At 40.9% G+C, this 22,449-nt stretch overlaps 1 protein-coding gene across 4 annotated transcripts in view; it reads left to right on the forward strand.

The window, feature by feature from the left end:
* The window catches only part of si:cabz01090165.1 (uncharacterized protein LOC100333421 homolog), a 219,372-nt gene that overhangs the window by 172,734 nt on the left and 24,189 nt on the right, over positions 1 to 22,449 (forward strand). For 3 of the 4 annotated variants that reach the window (XM_044032537.1, XM_044032538.1, XM_044032540.1), the window contains 6 exons: positions 6,185 to 6,454; positions 8,909 to 9,109; positions 10,808 to 10,974; positions 15,897 to 16,137; positions 19,673 to 19,885; positions 19,979 to 20,289. In XM_044032537.1, coding sequence (XP_043888472.1) covers positions 6,194 to 6,454; positions 8,909 to 9,109; positions 10,808 to 10,974; positions 15,897 to 16,137; positions 19,673 to 19,885; positions 19,979 to 20,289 — 1,394 coding nt within the window. In that variant the 5' untranslated portion in view covers positions 6,185 to 6,193. The remainder of the gene's footprint in view (positions 1 to 6,184; positions 6,455 to 8,908; positions 9,110 to 10,807; positions 10,975 to 15,896; positions 16,138 to 19,672; positions 19,886 to 19,978; positions 20,290 to 22,449) is intronic. The other variant, XM_044032541.1, reaches the window with a different exon arrangement.

Below are 22,449 nucleotides of genomic sequence, written 5' to 3' on the forward strand. Positions count from 1 at the left end.
GCTTCTGTTTGATCACAGGATCGCGGGCAATCAGTGCTTTTTTCTGTTTGTGGCGACAGAAGCTCTGATCAATGCTGATTTTGTTTTTGTATTTGCAGGGAGCACAGACACACACACACACACACACACACACACACTACCCCCTGACTGACATCAGTGTTGCTCCGAGCTCACAGCAGCTACAGCAGATTTATGGTGCTCATAATCAAAGAGTCAAGTGGTGTTTGATCCCACTGCCAAGGCCGAGTGCAAGTTTGCATTTTTAAGTGAAACCACTGTGACATTTGCACATTCATTTTCCATATAAATGTGTATATAGTGTTAATAAAAAAAGAAAATATCAACTTTAATGATGATAATTAATTATATTTATTCTCTAAATATAAATTATTTTAACTTCCCAGTGGTGTTAAAAGAAAGAAGTAACATTATCTTTCTTTTACTTGTATCTGAAACATCCATCCTCCTAGACCAGGGGTGTCAAATGTACGGCCCATGGGCCAGTCCCGGCCCATCAGAAGGTCCAATCTGGCCCGCAGGATGAATTTGTAAAGATTTCACATTATGACCATACTATATTTTTCAGTGCCAGATACCTGTGACTAAATATTTTGTGCCTTTGAACATCCACTGTGGTCTCTAAGTTGAATAGCACATGTAAATGGTGAATTTGTTGAAACTGCACTTATTTTAGGTTGATTAAATATGTTTCGTAAAAAGATACTCAAATTTGAAACAATTGGAGTCCTTGTTGTTTATAGGTTATTATGCTATTATTTTACTGGTCAGCCCACTTGTGATCAAATTGCACACCCCTGACCTAGGATGACATCTGGAATTTTAATTTTCCCTTTTGACCAACGAGAGAAATTGCAATGAAAGAGTTCATAGAATTAAGTGAAAAACGTTGTGTCAAATCAAATGCAACATCAATCATGTTCTCTGTAACACGGCAGCTCAACTTTTGTGCAGCACTGGTGAATATTTATCCATCGTTTCACTTTGAAAAATAACAGTCAGTGACAGAGATCATTAGTTTTGAACTGAGGACGAAACCATGACTCTGTTGTACAGCAAAGGAATCGAACCTCCCACTCTGTTTGTAAAGACTCCTGCTGCTGATTTTTTAATTTGCTCGTTGGATGTTATGGAGCGTCTCCCAGTGACACCAGTGAGATATAACACCATCTCTGACTTTAACTCTTCCTGAGCGAGCCGGTGCCTGGTGGTGATAATACCACGCCTGTTTGTTCGGGAGATTAAGTGTTCGCAGGGGAGCCTGGGAAATGCAAATGATGTGATAATTTCATCAAAGGGAAGCTGAAGCCTGCTGAGATTATATGCCACCATTAGAAATCGACCACATTTACTTTCTACTTCACTGCAGAGTTGTATAACATACTCTACCGGAAATACGTTATTTTAGATAATGTGCACAAAGACAGACGTGATGATAGAGGCAACAATTGATGAAGTGGAAAGAAGAATAGAGGTTGTTAAAAAGTGAAATATAGTGAAGAACTCAGAACTCATAGAACTTTGTCTTCTTCATCATTCACTTGTCATACACATCAGCTTCATCAGATATTGAATTGAATACTAGCATTTACTTGTGTCACATTTGTTAGACTGACAAATAGTGATGAATAACAGGATCTTGCATAGGCACACACATCATTGTGTGAAAACTGTTATAACTTGTCTATTATTGTTTATTAATAAGTGTCAGCAACTAAATTAATGACCCAATCAATATTATTAAATTATTCACAAGGATAGTTATAATGGGAAGTTATGCTGATGTTTCTTTTTATTCTACTTCTTCATGAAGTGGTAACACTTTTTTTGTTCAAAGCTGTAGTGTAAATAAAAATGACATTGTCTGTGTTTTGTTTTGCATCAGAGAGACACAGAGTGATGCATTTTTACATTACAACTAATGGAGGGAAGACATAAGCGTAACAGCTTGACTTATATATACTACTTATACTTATACTTTGACTTTAGTGTCCCTTAGGGGAAATTCTTTCTCAGAGTACTTGCATTTGTTAAACAGACACAACAACAACACAACAGCAATACACTTAACATACTTTACCACCACCCATCCACCCTCACACATAAGACAGTGCTTTATAGTTTCACTTTTATAGTTCTCACTTTCATTTTGACATGATACATAAATAAAATACTGTATATCCTACAAACAGGCCACACGGTTGGTGTAGTGGTTAGCACAAGAAGGACCCGGGTTCGAGCCCCGGTGCGTGGGTTTTCTCCGGGTTCTCCGGCGTCCTCCCACAGTCCAAAAACATGCAATATGGAGATTAGGTAAATTGGACACTCTAAATTGACCATGAATGTGAGAGTGAATGGTTGTTTGTCCCTATGTGTGTGGCCCTGCGATGGACTGGCCTATCGCCCTATGTCAGCTGAGATTGGCACAGCACCCCCCGCGACCTTCTGGTGGAGGATAAAATCAAACAAAAATTAGATCATACTCGTTCTCTGTAAACTGATACTTTCATTAAATTTTTCCTTTTCATGTTGATTAAATGAAATTAGGGCAGTATCACATTTCTCCTAATTGTCTTTGCTGTTAAGTATCATGTGACTGTAAACATCATCTGATGGCGATGTGGTTATTTTGAGAACAGAGCATATTGAATATTAAAGAATATGTAAATAAAATGAGAGAAAAGTGGTGACATAGTACTGTGGATGTGATGTTACTGCAGTAATATCACACTGTGTGTGGGTTAAAGCGGCAGTGGAATTTATACAAAGACAAGAATGGAATATGTTCAAGGGAAGTTGTCTTTTCCTCCTTTGTCTGCTTCTGTCCTCATGCTTTTTTTCGTTTTTTTCTTTTTTCTTTGAAATATGTTTGTTTCCAAAGATGTAGCACAACATCCCCACCACCTGGACAGAAAGTGTCACCCCTCTTAACCCCCATGTCTTTCTCCTTTTTTCCACTCAATTTCCATTCTTCTTTTCCCATATTAACCCACTGCTTGTGCAAACCATACAACCCACTCATCTCTCTAATTTCATCCGCCTCCTTCCTTCACCTTCCTTTCTATATTGTTCTCCCCCTCTCTTTCTGTCCTCTTTGTTTCCTCCACCCTATCGTGAACGGCATAAGATGTAAGGCTCACTCTATATTTTTCTTTCCTCTCTCTTTCTACTGCAGTGTGACATTAATTGTCGGCTCTGATTGAATTTCATTTTGGCATTTTTTCATTTTACAGCTACGTTATTGCACATATTTAGTATGTACTTTTTGTGAGAGCCTCAGCACTATATTCTATCTATCTATTTATTTGTCTGTATGTATGTCTGTCTGCCACAAAAGAAGCTAACTAACGCAAACATATTCTAGATATCTATCTATTTATGCTAGTTAGCATCACAAAATAAGATACTAAATCTATCTATTTTAGCTAGCAAGTAGCTACTGCAAACGCAATACATCATAGTTATCTAGCTAGCTAGCTAGTTATCACAAAATAAGCTAATAAATCTGTCTATATTAGCTAGCAAGTAATAGCAAATACAACATATCCTAGTTATCTATCTATCTAATCTATGTAGCTATTGTTTCTAGATTAGATTAGATTAGAAATTCACATGTTGAAGCAGTTTAATGGCAGAGAATAGAAATACAAACTGTCACTGAGAATACCTCCGGTAACAGGTAACAGGTTAATCCAATCTACTGTCATGCATTCATGAGTGAAGACCTGGAACTCTTAATTAATGTCTCCATATTGTTAGGATATTTGCAACTCCCATCCTCCATCCTCCATGTAATATTAACCACGAAAAGGAACAAAGAAAATCCAATGTATAAAGTGGTGAGCAATGACCTGAGAGGATGAGGATGGATGAAGGATAGAAATGAGGCTAATGAAGAGGAGAGAGGTATAGAATTATATCTGTTGTGTCTGAAAGTGACGCACCAGGCTTTCAGTTGACTCCAGTGTAAACCCACTGCTGGTGGTGCATTTAGACACTCAGAGCAGACCGGCGGTAAAATAAAGGTCAGCGTAAAGGTTTAGAGACAAGGATGGGACTGAGGTTAAAGTTAGGATAAGTGGATATTCACTGTTGGCTCACACATTTTATTTTATGAAAATCACCGGCATTTTCATGACCAAGCATATCTTTTCCCTGTCAGTGGCTGCCTAATATCGGCTTGATGCTCACAGCAATATTAAAGTGTGCATGGACACACAGAGCAGCTGCTTTGAGCGTCTCTTTCAGACGCGGAAGGATGCCTTGTGCATCCGTAAGGCGCTGCTGAGGGATATGACGGAGCGGCAGTATATGACGCTCTTGGAATGAGAACGGGGTGCACGGGAGATAGGTGATACAGGAAATAAGACGAGTACAGAGGAATGATGGGAGGATAAAAGGAAAGAGAAGAGCAGAGATGCCAGTGAAATGAAAAGCACTTTGAGTCAAGTTGAAAGTGATAAGAGGATGGAGGAGATGGAGATGTGCTTGCGGTGTGAAAAAGAGCTGTTTGGCATTTTGCTCTCGCCGTGCTGCTCTGACTAAACAAATTAAATCTGTTTTCAAAGCAGCAGTGCTCCTCAGACTCAACATCCCTTTGCGTCAAAACACAGCCACAAAACTTCGGAGATGATGTGATATGACTTCACATTTAAAATATTGATAAAGTCTTGTACTTGGTGGTAATGTGAACTTAATTGGAGGTTCTTGCTTACAGTGATCCCTCACCAACATCATGTTTTGGGTGGTATTGAAAAAATCCACATAAACAAAACATTCCTCCTTGAAAGTAAACTGAAATGTCTGTGCATGTAGACGGTGATGTCTCAATAACTCTGGGATTTAAATATTGCTGATTGTCATCAATTTGAGGTGAAGTGCTAAACACAAACAAACAGCTGAATAAATAAACAATCATGTACTCCTGACTCCTGAGTACTTATGTAACTATGACTCCTGACACCTCACACTCTTCAATTACCCACTGACATTTCCGTATTGCCTCCTCGCTGTTTCCACGGAATGTATTGCCCTCCAACACTTCCTCACATTTGGCTACATCTTCTGCACTCTCCCGACCCGTTATGAGGCCCCGTGCAGACGTCCTGCTTTGTATTCTGTTCCACAGTTGAGGCGCAGTTTGAATATTTCAACACTGTAAATAAAGGAGTGCGTCTCTTCTCGCTGTTATTTTGCAGTTGACCTTCCTCCAGTCATTCTGCATTTAAGTCAGCTGAACTTTTATTATGAGTCCACAGCAGGTGTGTGTGTGTGATTGTGTAAAAACACATAGTCAGTGCTGAGAGCGCCCCCTATTCCAGGAACCACCTTGAGACACAGAGGCACTCTCTCAATGGCAGCTGCCTCTTCAGCTCACTGTTTAAAAAATTAAGCTTGTCACTTTGTAAACCACCTCATCTCCCGCACCAATGTTATTTGGTGTTTTTTAGATTTTCGGTGTTCAGCAGCTTCCTGTCTGGGGGTGCGTACATGTTAGGCAGTGCTGACTGTCCGTCAGTATCCCTTTAAGTGCTTTTGTGTCTCAAAAGTACAAACTGAATGGAAATGAAATCAATATCAACATATTTCTTTGTCGTTTTGTTGCTGTTTTGTTCATGAGGAGAGACGGGAAGCCACATGCAGCTTTATTTCTGTCCTTTAATGTTCTGCTCAGATCATGATCACGACACTGTGGCTAATTTAATCAATAATGTAAGTTCTGTGTATTCTCACCTCCTCAGCTGAACTCACTCAGTGGAAAAATTACACTGCTTTTCCCCCTCGCTTTTATCCCTCTCTTGCTTCTTCTTCTTCTTCTTCTTCTTCTTGTCTTTTCTCTCTTCTTCTTTCTTTTTAAGTATGTATTCTAGTATCCAGTGCACCATGTACGTCTGGAAAGTTTGAGGGGGAAGTATAAAGTTTTTAAAGAAGAGAAAATGTCCTGGAGTACTAACACAGTTGCAAGAAAAAGATGATTGTCTTTGCTTAACAATAAACTATTGCAGTCAAATCAAGAAGCAGCGATTTACATGAAGCATGAACGCTTTTAATCTCAAACTCTGTGGGAAACCCGCAAGTCATTTTCACTCGCTCTTAGGATTTTTAATGTGTAATTTAAGTGGGATGTGAACACAAACTGACTTGTTCTTTCGCTCCTCTGTTGCAGCAGGAGACCATGGACATCTGCCCTCTTCACCTCCTTCTTCTCCTCTTCATCATCCTTCTGTCCAGCCTCCCCCCCTGCCTCTCGTCCTCAATGCTGTGCCCGAAGCGGTGCACCTGCCAGAACCTGCTGCCGTCCTACACGGTGCTGTGCGCTAAGACGGGCCTTCTCTTCGTCCCGCCCAACATTGACCGCCAGACGGCCGAGCTCAGGCTCATGGACAACTTCATCACAACGCTGAGGCACCGCGACTTCGCCAACATGACCAGCCTGGTCAGTGCTTGTTATGCTTACCTGTTCTTTTTAGAACTTCAGTCAGCATGGCTTACTCTTAAAGAGACAGTTCAGGGTTTTTGAAGTGTGGTTGTATGAGGTTCTGACTAAAGCTGGGGACACACTGCAATTGCTCGATTTTACTCACAGAGTCTGCAACCGTCAGCACTAGTTGGGGACAGTCGGCACGGCTACTGTAGTTGGCGCAGACATCTGTTAGTGTGTGAGGGTAACAGACTTCAGTCCCAGTCAATCGGACATGTTAGAATTCTTTGAGCAATCTGGTAGTGTGTAACTTACAGACCTAACTGTAAAACACATGTTGTCAACAACCAATGAAAAAGACGTAGACAATAAGAAGTAGTGGGAATATCAAAACAACGATGGCCATGTTGTGTTTACTCTTTAAACTGTCACTCTCTTAGACATGGTCGCGAGTTCAAGTCATGTAGTGTGTGATCCCTCATCAGGTGCAGTCGCTAAATGTGTGATTTAACACAGTCTTTCAGTTGTCATGTAAAGAAGAATCTGCTCAAACCAGCCGCTTAGTGTGAACTTCAAAATAACGAGTGTGAAAGTCGTGTCGCGTGTCCCCAATCTTTAGCTGTGCAAAGAACCAGCCTGAAAACATGGAGGTCCACTCTCAAGGACAACATTGCTGCCAGTGTGTACCAAGTGGAAACTGGTTGTGGCGTCACCCAAAAGAATCTGAAGTGTCATTTTCAAGCCTCCAGATTTACGATTTGGCCAGTGCCATGTTGTAGGTTTTGGAACAGGAAGTTCAGAGACAGAGACAGTCACTTGCAAACAGGTTCTTATTGGACTTAAATGATAATCATTAACTTTATTTATATCACACTTTTCTGAACAAATGACACAAAGTGCTTAACAGTCCAGTCAAGCCTAATCAGAAGAAGAAGCCCAGCAGATCACACAATGATCAAGGCTACAGTGGAAAGAAGAAAATTGCTTCGGCCTCAGCCAGACTACATCAATTAAGTCATATACGGTCTATGGTGTGAACACAACAGACACGTAACAAAAGCTTCACCTTGTAGAATCTACACCTGCTCAAGTCTGCAATATCTTAAGAATACGTTTGTCACTTTATCTTGTCGTTGGACTGCCTTTTCCAACAGGAAGCTGATGTTTGTGTCACTTTGTAAACTGTTCAAGGTGAAACCTTGAGAAGTATTGAATATATTCAAGTGCTTCCAGGCATCAGTGGTCACTGTGGATGTGGTGGATTCCACTCATGCTGAAAGATAAATTCTGCACTAGTATTCCGTGCCAGTGTAACCCACATTTGTAAGCACAGGATAAATGTTTTTTAAACAGGACAATGGCATTTGGGGAATGGGGAAAGCAAATTTCATGACTGGATTTGAACAGCGTGGATGAAAAGCAGTGATGTGAAAACATTCGAGATAGGAAACCTCAGCTTTCAGCACCACCAGGAACATGCAGCTGTGTGAACAGTGTTTATTTCACATTGAATACAGGAAACATCTGGTCCTTCCAGCATCACACTCTGTCAGAGAGGTAGAATTGGTGATGTCTTGAGGATTTCACCAATTACTTTCACCATAATCACGGAGCAGAGGCGGAGAGGCTCCAGAATGAGAAACACCAACACTCTGAGGTTTCAGCGCCACATAAAAAAATATCAGTCACAGCTGGAGATTTCCGCTACTCCATGTGTGGAAATAAGTTTCTCCTCCACTTACAGCCGCACAGATGATGTTTGCTAATACACAACACGACATGGGAAATGAGGTTTGAATCTTTTAATGTGACAGAGAACCACTGATGTCTCCGGTGATTGTGGTGCTTTGCCAAAACAGGTTCATAAACATGTGGGTGTTGATTGAGCGTTTCCTGGGTGTTAATAGAAAATATTTTGCAATTTTAGTTCCATATGCAGTGAAACCGTTTATCAGCCAACAAACCTCAGCACTGTGTACACTGAACGTGACTAATGTCTTATCTTCCACTACAACATGTGTTATTAATGAAAAGGGTTGCTGGAGTGTTTAAAGAGATAGTTCAGGTTTTTGCATTCCACGTATGGTTGTATGAGGTCTTAACCATTTAACTAGGTGACATTAACTTACCACTAAAGGCATCAGTAGAACAGCAGCTTCTGTGTACCCAAGACCTAAAAACTGTGGATTTTCTCGATGGACTCATCTCGATGGTGCAGAAGATTGAAGGCTGTCTAACAATGAGATAAAGCAGTGAACACATAGATTGTGAGAGATTAGTCTTTTCTTATGTGGCCCTGCAGGAAGTTATTTCACACAAACTGAGCACCTGCTGCTGTCGTGCAGGTTAGTAAGTAAGATGCTGTCAGGACCTCATACAACGACACCTAAAAATCTGAGCTATACCTTTAAGCTTTAAGCTGTCTTGTCACCTGTTTTGCCCTTTGACCCTTTCTCTCTGCGTACCCAGATCCACCTGACACTGAGCAGAAACACCATCAGTCAGATCCGGCCGTACGCCTTCGCTGACCTCCAGGACCTCCACGCACTGCACCTGGACGCTAACCGCCTCACCACCCTGGATGACTCCCACTTCCAGGGGCTGGTGAACCTGCGGCACCTCATCCTTGCCAACAACCAGCTGCACAGCATTTCAGAAGGAGCCTTCCAGGTACCACTCTATTTTCACTCATTCATACTGTCACAGGTAAAAATACACAGCACATCTGGAGCCTGTCAACAGGTTGATGCTAAATACGGAGCTAATGCTACACTATTGTCACTGCTGCTGCTGGTATTCCAATAGTGTACTTTTGTGTTACTGGTGCAAGTAACACAAGTAAACACATCTGTGACTACTGTGACACAAAAATATTCAGAAGTTACCGGTTTGTCCAATGTCCTCCCTCACTTCATGTATCCCCGTCATCTTCTGTGCCTGGTGCTGCTCTCTGTCGTACTCACAGTGAGCACATACAGCAACTGTCCTCCATTTCTGATACAACAACGGAGGAAGCTCAACTCATTCGGATTTCAGATTTACAGGAAACACTGCTCCTCAAGTGGCAAACACATGACACTCAAGGTCACCTTACAGTATAAAAGTACAAAATACAATCAAAAAAATAAAACATACAAGCAGTAAAACTACAACATTCACAGCTAAAAAGAATCAGGGAGGTAAGATAGAGACAAAGGATGAAGGAGGTCAGAAAGGTAGGAGGGGGAAAGCTTTGAAGGTGAGAAGCAGGATCTTGTATTAGCCAGTGAAGTTGTCATCTACTGATGATGTGGGCTGCTGAGTTTTGGACCAGTTGGAGTTTTTGGAGGGAGTTTATGAACTCTTAAAAATATGTTTTTGCCACTTTATCTTGTTCATAAATGGCCTTTTCTAACTGGAAAAAGAATTTTCCTTGTAAAATTATCACTCTCCCCCACTTAAGCCTTCAGAGACAAACACCGTTATTGAGCTTGCAGGAATACAGGAACTTCTGGTTCACTGCTGTCTCATTTGAAAAGTGTGTTTCAAGGCTGTCTCGTAAAATAACACGTTTAAACCTACTGATGGAAGCAGCAGTGTATCAATCCCCCCTGTGAGCCGTGATGTAAAATCTCTGTTTCTCTTGAGAGTGGGCATTTTACAAATTGGCACAAACTGCAGTTTCCCGTCAAGAAAAGGCTGTATAATGGTGAGATGAAGTGCTTAGTAGACGTGGCTTCGATTATTATTTGAGCCTTTTTTTATGCGGCTAAATTCTGCCTTGTGTCACCACTGGCAGCCATGTTTGACTAAGAACAAGAGGCTGCGGCGATCTCGGTGCGGGGTCATGTCAGTATTTCACACTGTCACGTTTAACAAAAAAAAAACCCACAAATGATCACTTTAAAGTCAACAGAAGTATAACTGAAAGTAAATGCGTGTCATTGATAAAAGGTCGGAACAAAAAAACTAGTCGTGTAATTTTCCTCCCAGGGGACAGTCGTGGAATTTAGGCCGTTTAAGAGCGATTTTCTGTTCACGCGGCTCTTTGAACATCTCTTTGACAAAGAACTTAAAGTTCCTTTGTCAGAAGGAAATGAGATTTCTTTTGTTCGGAAAGTAATAAAGCACAGATTAATGTAATGAGAACTGAGCCACGACGACGACGTTCAAGCAGAGTTCCCCGATTGTGTGAATTATGAAAGTAATTTCAGCAATGACAACAACGCTTATGGTTCTTCAACAGGCTCTTATCACTCCTGCGCTCCTCCTCCTCTCTATCACCCGCCGCATATATCACAGTTCTCCTGCTCTGTCCTTCATTCCTCTGTTTATTTCCTCTGACTCTGGGTTTCACGCTGATAACGCTGACCCCTCCCTCTTTTCCAGGATTTCCTGGAGACCCTGGAGGACTTGGATCTGAGCTACAACAACCTGGTAGACATTCCCTGGGAGACCATCGCTCTGCTGATCAGCGTTAACACACTGAGTCTGGACCACAACCTGATTGAGAGCGTCCCCGAGGGAATCTTCTCTAACTTGCACAAACTGGCGAGGTGAGGGCTGCAAAGTTATCCTCAGTCTGTGTGTGTGTGTGTGTGTGTGTGTGTGTGTGTGTGTGTGTGTGTGTGTGTGTGTGTGTGTGTGTGTGCGTAGTTTCTGCTTCAAGCTGTGTTCAATAGGATATTCTTGTACCTCCATCCACACTAACCCACCTGAAAACACACGTTACATGACCATTCAGTAGTACACAGGAAGCAGTGAGGTGCTTAGTAACAGAGAATCCTCTAAAAAATGTGTAAAATATAATGAAATGGGATTTTTTTAATCGTCTGTCTGTCCACACTAAAATGCAATCCTGCTTTCAAAATAAAAGTCTGGGGTTTCTGTTGTTCCACTGTAAAATACAAGCGTGCTGTGTGGTTGGACCTCTCACTAGCACGTTTGAGTGAAGTCACACTCAACACTGAGTGAGGGAGTAAAAGAGTAAAATACAGTTATTGCCTCTTTTATTTATAACTTGATAGATGTGCTCCGAGTCGTACAGGAGTGTGTGGTGCAGCCTCAGCCACTTTCACCAACGCCACGGGCAGTTTTTCAATCAGACAAACACTCGTAAAAACACTGACCACAGGCAGAGAAGAAAGTGGAACAAATGCACCTTTAAAATAGTCCAACGACCATGACCTGTACCTCGGAAAGAAGGTAGATGAATGGAGGCATCTTGAAAGCTCTGAAAATGTACGTACCTTTAATAAATGTGGAGGAGGTCGGAGAGACACGGAGGGGCGAGGTTGTGGATGGTGGAGGATTTTGAATTGAATTGTGAGATTAACCCGGAGCCAGTGGAGTTGTTGTAGGGTGGGGAGTGATGTGGTGGAATGAGGGGGGGTTCTGGTGGTGATGCGGGCAGCTGAATGCTGGACCAGCTAAAGTTTATGGATTTGTGGGTGGGAGACCAGAGAGGAGAGGGCGGGCGGTGATAGTTTTTTTTTACCTGTTGATGTCAAAAGAATTGTGTTGGGTTTCTTTTCATGCCCTTCCTGTGAGGAGACCCTCGGCGTTTGACTGCAGGAGCTCTCACAGCTGCAGTAACGGCTGTAGTCAAACAGCTATTGTTCAGATAGCAGCTGCTGCAGATGCTTCGGCTGATTTGTTGGTTGCTGAACAAATCTGCCAGACTCATCAAAGCCTCCCTCCGTTGTTCGATGTTACAAAGTGGTCACTGCAGACCTGTGTAACTGCTCCCTGTTGCTTTTCAGAGCAGACAAACAGCTGCACAGCACTGGAGCTCTGCTCACAGGTGGGACGTGAAGAGTTTAGCACCCTCTTTAGTGCGATAACACTCATTCAAACATTCAAGGGTAATGGAAAAGACACCGCCTTGGGTTTTTCTTTCACTGTCTCCTTAACATCTATTTATTAAAGGCAACTTCTGCAGGTGAACTAGAGACAACAGAACTGGCCCATTCTTTTACACACATATATATATATATGTATATATATATATATATATATATATATATATATATATATATATATATATATATATACAATATACAATATACACAATATATATATAATATATTAATTATATATATAATTAATAATACACACACGTGTATATGTATATATGTGTGTTATTATTAATTGCAAATCAAAAGTTTCCTTGTTGTGCTTAATCTTCCCCAAGATAGCAAAAAATAAATAAATAAAACAAAGCTCAGTTATATTGTTCACGGCTGTATAATGCTATAATAAGAGATTTTGTTATGAGTGAAGCTTCAGAATTAAAATAAACCACATGTTTTGTGAAATGAAATCAGTTCCTGTGGTTCACTGAAACCACAGCAGGACGCAGGCAGGACGCAACTGAACCGATAACCACAGGCCTCAGTGTGAGGCTGCTGTGATTCTCTGCTGTGCAGTTTAACGACAATTTTACAAACGAGTCCAAGAAAACACAGCAGTATGATTTACTGTTGTGGGAATGATATTAGCAGTTTAACCCTTTACAGGGCACTCATTTAAATACTTGGAAATTAAAAATGTCAACCCTGGAGTGTTATCATAGGACATAACAAGGGTTTGTTACATTTTTCAAAAAAAAAAAACATGCTCATGTCAGAAAATCAAGGTCCATGAAGCTACCATACATGGTTCATATGTATAAGAGTATAGAAAAACACAAAATGAAAGGAACATCATTTTAGAACATGTGTTTTTCAATCCTGGTTCTCAGGGACTGCTGTCCTGATTGATATTGATTGATTGAGATCAACAACAACAACTCCACTTGTTCTGAGTCTTCTTTTATTCAGAAGTAAATATAGAGAGACGTCTTCACCTGGAGGCTTTGAACTATCTTGTGCACCGCCTTGCAGCTCGTTACTTCCTGTGTCTACTGCTGCGTTCAAGTGGAACTTGTGATTGCTGGACTGGAAGCCATGTGTAGGACATTCTGAATTTTGTAAACTTAACAAGTCATGAATAAAGTAGGGGTTGTCAACAAGCCTTTTTGTATACAGGGTCCACAAATGCAACAGAAAGACCTAGAAAAACGAAAACAGAGGCTCGATAACACACAAAGACAGCATGTGATGTCACATCAGAACTATATAATATATTTACATAGGTAATAGAGCTGCAACTCATCGATATTCATCGATAAATTGTTTGGTCCATAATAAATCAGAAACCCTCAAAGAATGTTGATCGGTGTTCAAATGATGATGTTGTCAAATGTCTTGTTTTGTCCACAAACCAAAATGATTCACTTTGAATGATTTATTTGTTCTCCAGTGAAAAGAAATGAAGAAAATACTCACATTTGAAGAAGCTTAAACTATCAGAAATCTTGTTGTATTCATGAAAAAAACTTTGAACCAATTAATAAAATGTGTCAATTAATTTAGTAATCGATTAATAATCGATTAATTGTTTCAGCTCTAATAGGTAATACTTGTAATGTTGGATATTGGATCTTCAAGAGGAAAGAAATTTAAATTAAGTACCTATAATCCATAAATATGTAAACCTTTTCCAGGATGTATCTTCTGGGGTCAGCCGCTCGTCGTCTCCAGTAATTAGACAACAGGTCGACAACACTGGAGTCGGTGACCATTAATAACACAGTAAATTCAGTTGTTCACTGTCGTCAGCAACAAAACACCACAAAGTCTATTTTCTCCAACGATTCCCCCCAGAAACATTCAACAACGATGACTTCACAGGAAGCTAATAGCCGTGGCGAGCAGGGAGCGTGGTGCACTTTACTCTCGGCGTTATTTCATGGGCAGCAGTTTTTTTTAATTTGTGAATTTGTGTTTGTGTGTTAGGAAAACGCTCACACATGCAAGTGTTGGTACGTGCGGGTCCATACGTTTGTGTCTCCGGGGCAGAAAAAACCATTAGAACCTTTTAAATAAATCAATTTATATTGGGGCCTTTTCCCCTCTATTACCTGTCAATGACCGTACGGGACGTAAATTGAAATGGATTAGTAGATGAGGTTCATGGGTTTGTGCCGGTTAAATAATTCTGCTATAGACTGAAAACATGCAACCTCATAATAATAAGAAGGACGCATTATTTTCAGTGGAAACTTTTAAAAGGCAGAAATACAGTAGATGAGCGCTGCAGGAGAGAAGACTTTTAAAGTGAATAAAAATAAAACAAACAGGGTGTGACTCCTACTTTAATTAAGCAGAATGTTGTGTGAAGAGGTTTCATCACAAGGTCCACTCACTCCAACAGCTCTCTGTAGCCTCTGGCCTTTATTACACAGTAGCCAATTTTATGGATTCACCAGCCATTCCCATCCTCTGATGAAAGACACAAGATGTGTCTGAGAACTATGGGAAAACCATGACAGTGGAGTTTCTGTTGAAGCGGCTAAACTCAGCATCAGAAATAAGTCCGCAGTGTCATCACAAGTGTTTTTAAAAATGTGTCTCAGGTCAATTATTGAAAACCTTACATCCCACTCTGTCCCATCATCCCACTGGTCAAAGCTCTGTCCCCACAACATGTGAGACGGAGACAGTCATGTTTTTCGGCAACTGTTAAAGTGTAAAGCTGAGTATAAATGAGCTATACAATTCAGAGAAGCTGGCAACTACAGGTTACAACCAAAGGTGGAACGTAATGAATCACCTCTACTCACGTTAGTGTGTTTTTTGTGTTCCTTTACTTTTTAAAGTCATTTTCCAAATTCTACTAAAGTACTGTGCTTTGCTACATTTTAAATCACATCTGTTACTGAGTAAAAAAAAATGTTGCCTGAATTAAAAAGAAAAGAAAAAAAATCACACACCGGAAACTTTGGCAGTGAATGGTGAGGACAGGTGAATGATGACGACAGGTGAATTGACTCTAATTAAGGTCCCTCAGTGAGTGAGAATTTAAAGTATTGGTGACCTTTGACCCATTTTATCTGATTTATTGTGTTTACATATTTGTATTTTGTCAGCACACACCATTCATGAGAGATTTGTGTCCCCACACAAGAAAGAACCCCAACCTTGTTAAAAAAAGTCATTAAGTAACTTTTACTGTAAGCACATTTTAAACAAGCTACTTTTTTTTTTACTTTGACTTGAGTACATTATTAGATCAATACTTTTTCTTGAACTTAAGTAAAATTTTATCAACATATTGCTACTTTTACTTGAGTAGAATATTTCTGGACTTACAACTGAATCATTCCACTCCCACCCTCCCGCTGCCCCCACAAGTCATTAATTAGCCATTTTTCTATGACTCATTAACTGGATAACCTCTGGCTATCGTCTGCTTCAGCACTGTACGCCTCTGTGGCTGTTAGAGAGCGGGCAGGATGGTTTGTGACAGACATAAACCAGCCAATCGTTACATGTGGTCTGAATGAAATGATTGGTCGTGTTTATTGCAGTAGTGCAAGAGCTACAGACACATTTGCTTTAAATGATCTGTATGTGTTCTCTGTCTCCGTCACCAGACTGGACATGACATCAAACAAACTGAAAAAGATCCCTCCCGACCCGCTGTTTCTGCGGATCCCGGTCTACGCCAAGATGAAAGGTTCTCCTCTCACGGCGCTGGTGCTGAGTTTCGGCGGGAACCCTCTGCATTGTAACTGCGAGCTGGTGTGGCTTCGCCGACTGACCAGGGAGGACGACCTGGAGACCTGCGCGTCGCCCAAAGACCTGGCTGGAAAATACTTCTGGACCATCAAAGAGGTTTGTGGAAGTGACAAATCTATGAACGTCCACAAAGGAAAAGAACAATCTGAACCCAGAGGTGACGGGGAAAAAATAATTCTAAATATCTATTCATTTGAAAGTCTGCGTTAGCTGCAAAACACAAATACAGTACGTTACCTAAAAACGCTTTTTGAAAGAGATTAGTGGCCGACTTTAGTCTCTACTGTGTTAACTTCGGCAAACTCAGGACATAGGATCACTTGTTTGTCAAGGACACATCAGCAGGACGGATGGTTGGTGTCACTGAGAAGTCAAACTCGTGATGAGAGTGTGGTGTCGTCGTGTTTAATTTGCTAGAATATAAATTAGAAACACTGTGTCCATCCAGTTTAAACAAAGTGACCATATATATATCATTTTTAAGTCAATGAGATTCCATAAAATGTCAATGAAAGGACAAAAGTAGAAGCTAATTTGCTTCACTTGCTCAAGTTGAAATGTTTGAACTTGAAACTTGAAACATTTGATGGATGCAATTCTGCACAAGGCAATTATAAGTGAGACTGGAAGAGAAATGCTCCTCAGCCACAGGTGGCTGTTTGAAGGTTGTGTATATTATACGAGTTCACGTTAGCTTAGGTTATTGGAGTCACACGACATTAAAACTTGCTTTGAACAAAACACAGTTCTTTGTTTCATGTCATTAAAGACATCGTGGACAGTACGTGATGGGACATGCAGCATGTGCCTGCATAATTAACGATAATTATAATTAAGAAAATGTACTTTTCGGCAGTCTGAAGACAGACGCTGCTGCACCTGCTCGTGAAGGAGAAAAGCTGAATACGTCATTCAACAAGGAGGGGTTTCAGCTTCCACAGTCACTCTGTCATTATGTATATTTACTATACTTTTCCTTCATTTGATGTAAATGCTCCATTACTTTACGGTAATTTCACTCACACTGTTGCAGGAAGCCGGAGAATCAGCGTTTTTGTCGCCATTTTTTGCACATTGACACAAAGACTCAAAAATATTATTGTAAATATGTTTTATACTGTTCAAAATTCTAATTTAACATGCAAAATCTGTAAATAAAACTTTCATTTTAAATTGTTGATACACCATTGTATCATGCAGTAAATTGTAAAACACTGCACGGTATTGGAAGTTATTCTGGAAAATGGGCAAAAGCACTTACTCACAGGACATTTTATGGTTAAAATAAGCAAAAACAACAAAAGTCCACACAGACATTTTGAGGGTTAGGTGTTAAAGGGATAAAGTGGCCCAGAATCACCAGCAGACACGTGTGTGTGCGATCACACGTGTGACATAATGTGATAGAATTCATGATATAAAGAAAAATGTCCAAACTCTTTGTCCAAAATAGGACATTTCTGTCACTCAGGATATAAATTAAGCTAAGCTGGTTATTCCTGATAATCAATAATGACATATTTAAGCAAGTATAAATCAACAGAGCAGCTACACCACTGAGAATGTGTGATGTGGGACTAACGGTCCAGATCTGCTCTTCATCTAAACACCTGCTGCAAAGCTGCTGCATGTGCTTGTCCTTGTATATAAGAGCACAATTAAGTGTTGTTTTTTTTCACCGTCCTGCTATAAGAGGATCATATAGATGACTTTACACTTATTCGACCCAGACCGACCCCTCTGGCCTGATTGAGAGCTACAGTGATGAGGGGAGGTTGCGCCGCCAGATTATGACAGGATTAATTGGTATCACAATAGAGTGGATGATGAACGGACCAGTGCCTCTCCTCCAGTAATAGTCATGGACCTCCTTCACAGAGGGGCTGTAGGATCACTATAAGAGGATTAGCCATGAGAAGAGGTCGAGCCGGAGACCTCTGTGTCGCTAAAGTGTCGGGACATATTAATTATCAGGGAGTTAATAGCTTCTTTTCCTCTGTGAGGACGAGTGAGCCACAAGTCATGACTGCATCCATCAGGGGTCAAACAATAGCCATCAGCCACCAAGCAAGTTTCCAGAATCAATAAATGCTCCTTGGCTGCTTGTTGCCTTAAAGGGATAGTTCACGTTTTCTCAAATGTAGTTTGAGGAACACAAGGGAAACAGATTTTAGCCATTTAACCCTCTTATGACCATCAAGATAATGAGGCTGCCTGGATTTATATTGATTTTATGGCTGTAGAATTGTCAATAGTCAATGTTCACTGAGTGAGAGCTCCTGCCCCTTCCTGCTCGTTTTTCCAAGATAACTTTCACTTTCGATATCTGGCAGTTATTCAACTGTTTAGGAATTTACGGTGCTGAGAAGCTGACGCCACAAACGTGTGACGCACTGGTGAATCTTGTCTGTGATTGGACTGTCGTATATGGGCGTAAAGCTCTATTTCTCTGCTTTCCGGTATCCATCCATCCAAAAATATGCATCTGGAAATGTCTATGATATTGTTATTTTGCCATTAGACAGCTTTTCTGTGCTACTTTAAGTGTTCACGCTCTCTCTCTCACCAAAGTCCAAGGTTAAGGTTGTTGATCCATTTCTGCCTCCATCACTAAGTTCAAATATAATATTTTGTGTCTTTGGTGTTGGAAATCCTTCTTGTAGATTTCACTTATGTGACACACTTATCAATTGAGACAGGAGTTGACTCACGGCGACCTTGTGAGCTAAAACACACTTTGGTGTCTCCGTTTTCAGTGCTTTTTTTTGGTTGTATTCACTGATAAGAAGACTGATTGAGTATTCATAGTGTTTTTCCCTTCAACTCCCAACTTTTGGTACTTTCACTCTTTTCCAAACTCTCACATCAGGGGGTCGCTCACTTCAATCACAGCTTTTTAGTCTCAGCTTCACAGCAGCGATCGAGGGTCATGTAATACCAGGCAGCAAGGTACTTGTTGTTTATTTGAAGCTGTAGCCCTGCAGTCACCAGGTCAGAAACCATCACCGCTGCTAACAAGAATTGAGACAGGCCGAGAAAAAGGCCCGGAGTCACGCTGAGTGGTAGGAATGATGAGTAAGCCCCGGTAAGCCTCAGCTGCCCTGCTTGGCCTCGCGGTAATACTCCACCAGGGTTTTTTCCAGCTTTATTCAGGCTTAGATGCGGGTGGGTGGGTTTTAAATAATGCAAGAGTGAGAAAAACCCTCAGATATCTTAATCTTCATTTGCAAATAATTGAACTCTCTCTGAAACTCTGTTGGAGGAAGTCAACAATGCAGGTCAGTCAGAGCCCATATGGCCAGAAAATGACCTGGTTTCCAAAAGTGCCATCTCCAAGGAGGCACTGGGTCTTGTGCCCCCTCCCTTCCACTATCACTGTACTATAACAACAAACTCAGAGGCCAGCAGCAGTGGGAAGACTCACATCTGGCTAAACAGCAAATCAAGCTAAATGGACATCCCAAAAGTAAAAAAAAAAAAAAAACACTCTTAGCTCTCCGGTTTAGTGAGTCTGAAACGCGTCTGATCTGAGTCTGACTCCAGCGCTGCCTCATCTCTGATGCAGCGTTCAGCAGCTGACTGTAAATCCATGTTTTCCACTTGTTTGCTTCTTTTTTTCTCCCCCATGTAGGAGGAGTTTGTTTGTGAGCCTCCAATGATCACCCGCCACACCTCCAAGATGTTTGTGATGGAGGGTCAGGAGGTCAGCCTGCGGTGCAAGTCCATCGGCGACCCCGAGCCGTCGACACACTGGGTCAGCCCTGACGGGAAGCTGATCGGAAACACGTCCAGAACCATTTGCTACGAGAACGGATCACTGGACATCCTGAAGGCATCCGTGAAGGTAGAGACGTGGTTTTCATCAGCAAGGTGGCAATGTGATGTACTTTCATTATTTACTACGTACCAAAGATCAAATATGAATCTTGTTTTCTAGGACTCTGGAACGTTCACTTGCATAGCGTCTAATGCTGCTGGGGAGGCCACCACTCCTGTTGAGTTGGTTGTCAACCCTTCGCCACACTATGACCCCAAACTCGACCTAGATCCGGGTCCTTCGGACATCCCCACCTCCATTAAGTCCAATGTCAGTGGAGGCCAGGCGCGGTCGGACCAGCAGAGGGTCAGCGTGTCGGATCTCACGTCCAGCTCCGCCACTATAAGATGGCCGCCGCAGAACCACATACCGGGGGTCCGCATGTACCAGATCCAGTACAACAGCTCCACAGACGAGATTCTCATATACAGGTAAGACGACAGCTCTTTACTCCGGGTGATCCACAGTGAGGGAAGGGTTTCAATCCAGCTCTCCTCTGAAGCTGAATATGAGTCAGTGACAATATTCTTTAAGACACATTCCCTGACACTCATATTTTCAATATCGCCTCATATTTTCTAGGATCTACTTCACTAGATATCGGGAGATTAATATGTCCTATGTGAATATACAGGATGGTTTTGATGTGATGTCGCAGTGTTATTATCAAGCCTTTGTTTGGTCGGTGGTCTGCCTGTTTCAGTACCTTCAGACCCTCTAAATAGTTATGCTGCGTTCAAACAGAGGTGTTCAACATCTGTGATGTCATATTCACAACTGTTTTTCCGAAAGCTTTGAGTTCTGGACGTCTTCACAATGTTGTGATTACGACACAACAGTAAAGATCGCAGCAGTTCATAGTTCGTAGTGGGAGAGTGGTTGCAGAAAGAAATTCAAAACATCCAGCTCAAGGACAAACTCTGGATTTTACCTCTAAAGAAAGCTCATTCTTCAAGTAAGGACTTCAGACAAGAGGAGAGATAAGGCCTGAAAATTTATGTGATAAATCTACGAGATTGCAACGATTAGAGGCACTCTGGTATTAAAAGATGGACCTTTAAATATTTTAACATTTGTAGTGACACACTCACAGGATGCTGCTTTAGTATGTTCAGCTTCTAGATGGTAAATTGCCGTGGGAATGATACACAACTCCTTATATGGACATCCTGGGGGTGGGTGTTTATAGGTCACATATTATTATTTTTATTGTTCAGGCAATTTTTCATCTTTGTATGTGTTGTTGAGTCAGAGTTGGGTTCATGTTATATCACATTTTTAGTAGTGATATAAAGTGGCAATAATTGTGCAGAAGTCACAAAAATCTTTTCTTTTTCTTCATAAAAACGAGCCAAGTGAACTATGACGTATTTCCAAATTTCACATATTCAGTCCCATTTTGAGAACATTTTGCTTAGGTGTGTTTATATAGTTGGTGAAAATGAATTTTTCTTTTTCATTAGATTGCCTAGGTTTTGCTGAAAAAAAGGATATAAGACACTCTGTATATGCACATTCTTATACCCTCTGTATATATGTTTTAACATAGTAATGGAAAAAAGCATCCGAAATGCTGTGTTCTGAGGGTTATTAGAGTAAATGTCTGTATCGAGTCAAGTGGAAGTGCATCTGTGCGTCGCTGCTGCTGATATTTTGGAGGCTGAAAAGCTTAGTGAGCAACAGAGGAGGAGTAAACTCACAAAATACAAATTGGTGATTCCACTTCAGGCAACATAATGCAGCGCAGGTCAAGTCCTTGGTTAAAAACAGGGGAGTTATCAAATTATCACCATCGATTTGACTCTGAAGTTGAAAAATAAAAAACAGAACGCAAGGACAGCGTCAGGTCTGGAATGAAAATCAATGCTTATTGATGCACTTAACTCTCAATCATCTGTAAATATCTGCTCACGGTCGCACTGTTGTCGTGAAATATCCTCCGAGTTAACTAGATGTTGATCAGACGAACAACAAACTGTGTATGAGTTTCACTTTAGACTGAATTCATTCTTTATGAAACCTTGTGGCGTGCTGTTCTTTCTTTTCCTAGTTTCCGCAGGTTTATGTCGTATAATAGAATAAGAAAAGATGTTGGAAGTAAACACATCTGATGATTTAATTATGACTCATCAAATAAATAGTTGTCTGAGGAAGATATGGTGACACATTGATAATTGAATCACAGCTCTGAGAACCATAATCTAATCAAATCAAAGAGTGAAGTACAGAGATAGTGATAGTGTGGTAATGGTTGCTCAGATGCAGATGCATTGGTGGAGTTGTGGAGGGAAAAGTGTCCCTTAGGAAAAATAAGTGTTTATGAGACCTCAAACAGAAATCCCTCAGTCTGAGCCGGGATCACATTTAAAAACCATTTTTATACTTGAAGGATCCTCCTGGGAAAAATCTGGATTTTCAGGGTTCGAGGCTCAGATTTCACACAGAGGACCGCCAAATGGAAAAATAAAAGAAGGAACTGCGAAATATAAAAACGACTGCGTGGAGAAGGACAGAACATTAAGATTAATGAAAATGCACATGAATGTACTATTTAAAAGCAAAGACTGGGCAGAGAAATTAAACATTTATCA

This window comes from Solea senegalensis, linkage group LG8 (genome assembly GCF_019176455.1).
Source record: "Solea senegalensis isolate Sse05_10M linkage group LG8, IFAPA_SoseM_1, whole genome shotgun sequence".
Classification (NCBI taxonomy): Eukaryota; Metazoa; Chordata; class Actinopteri; order Pleuronectiformes; family Soleidae; genus Solea; species Solea senegalensis.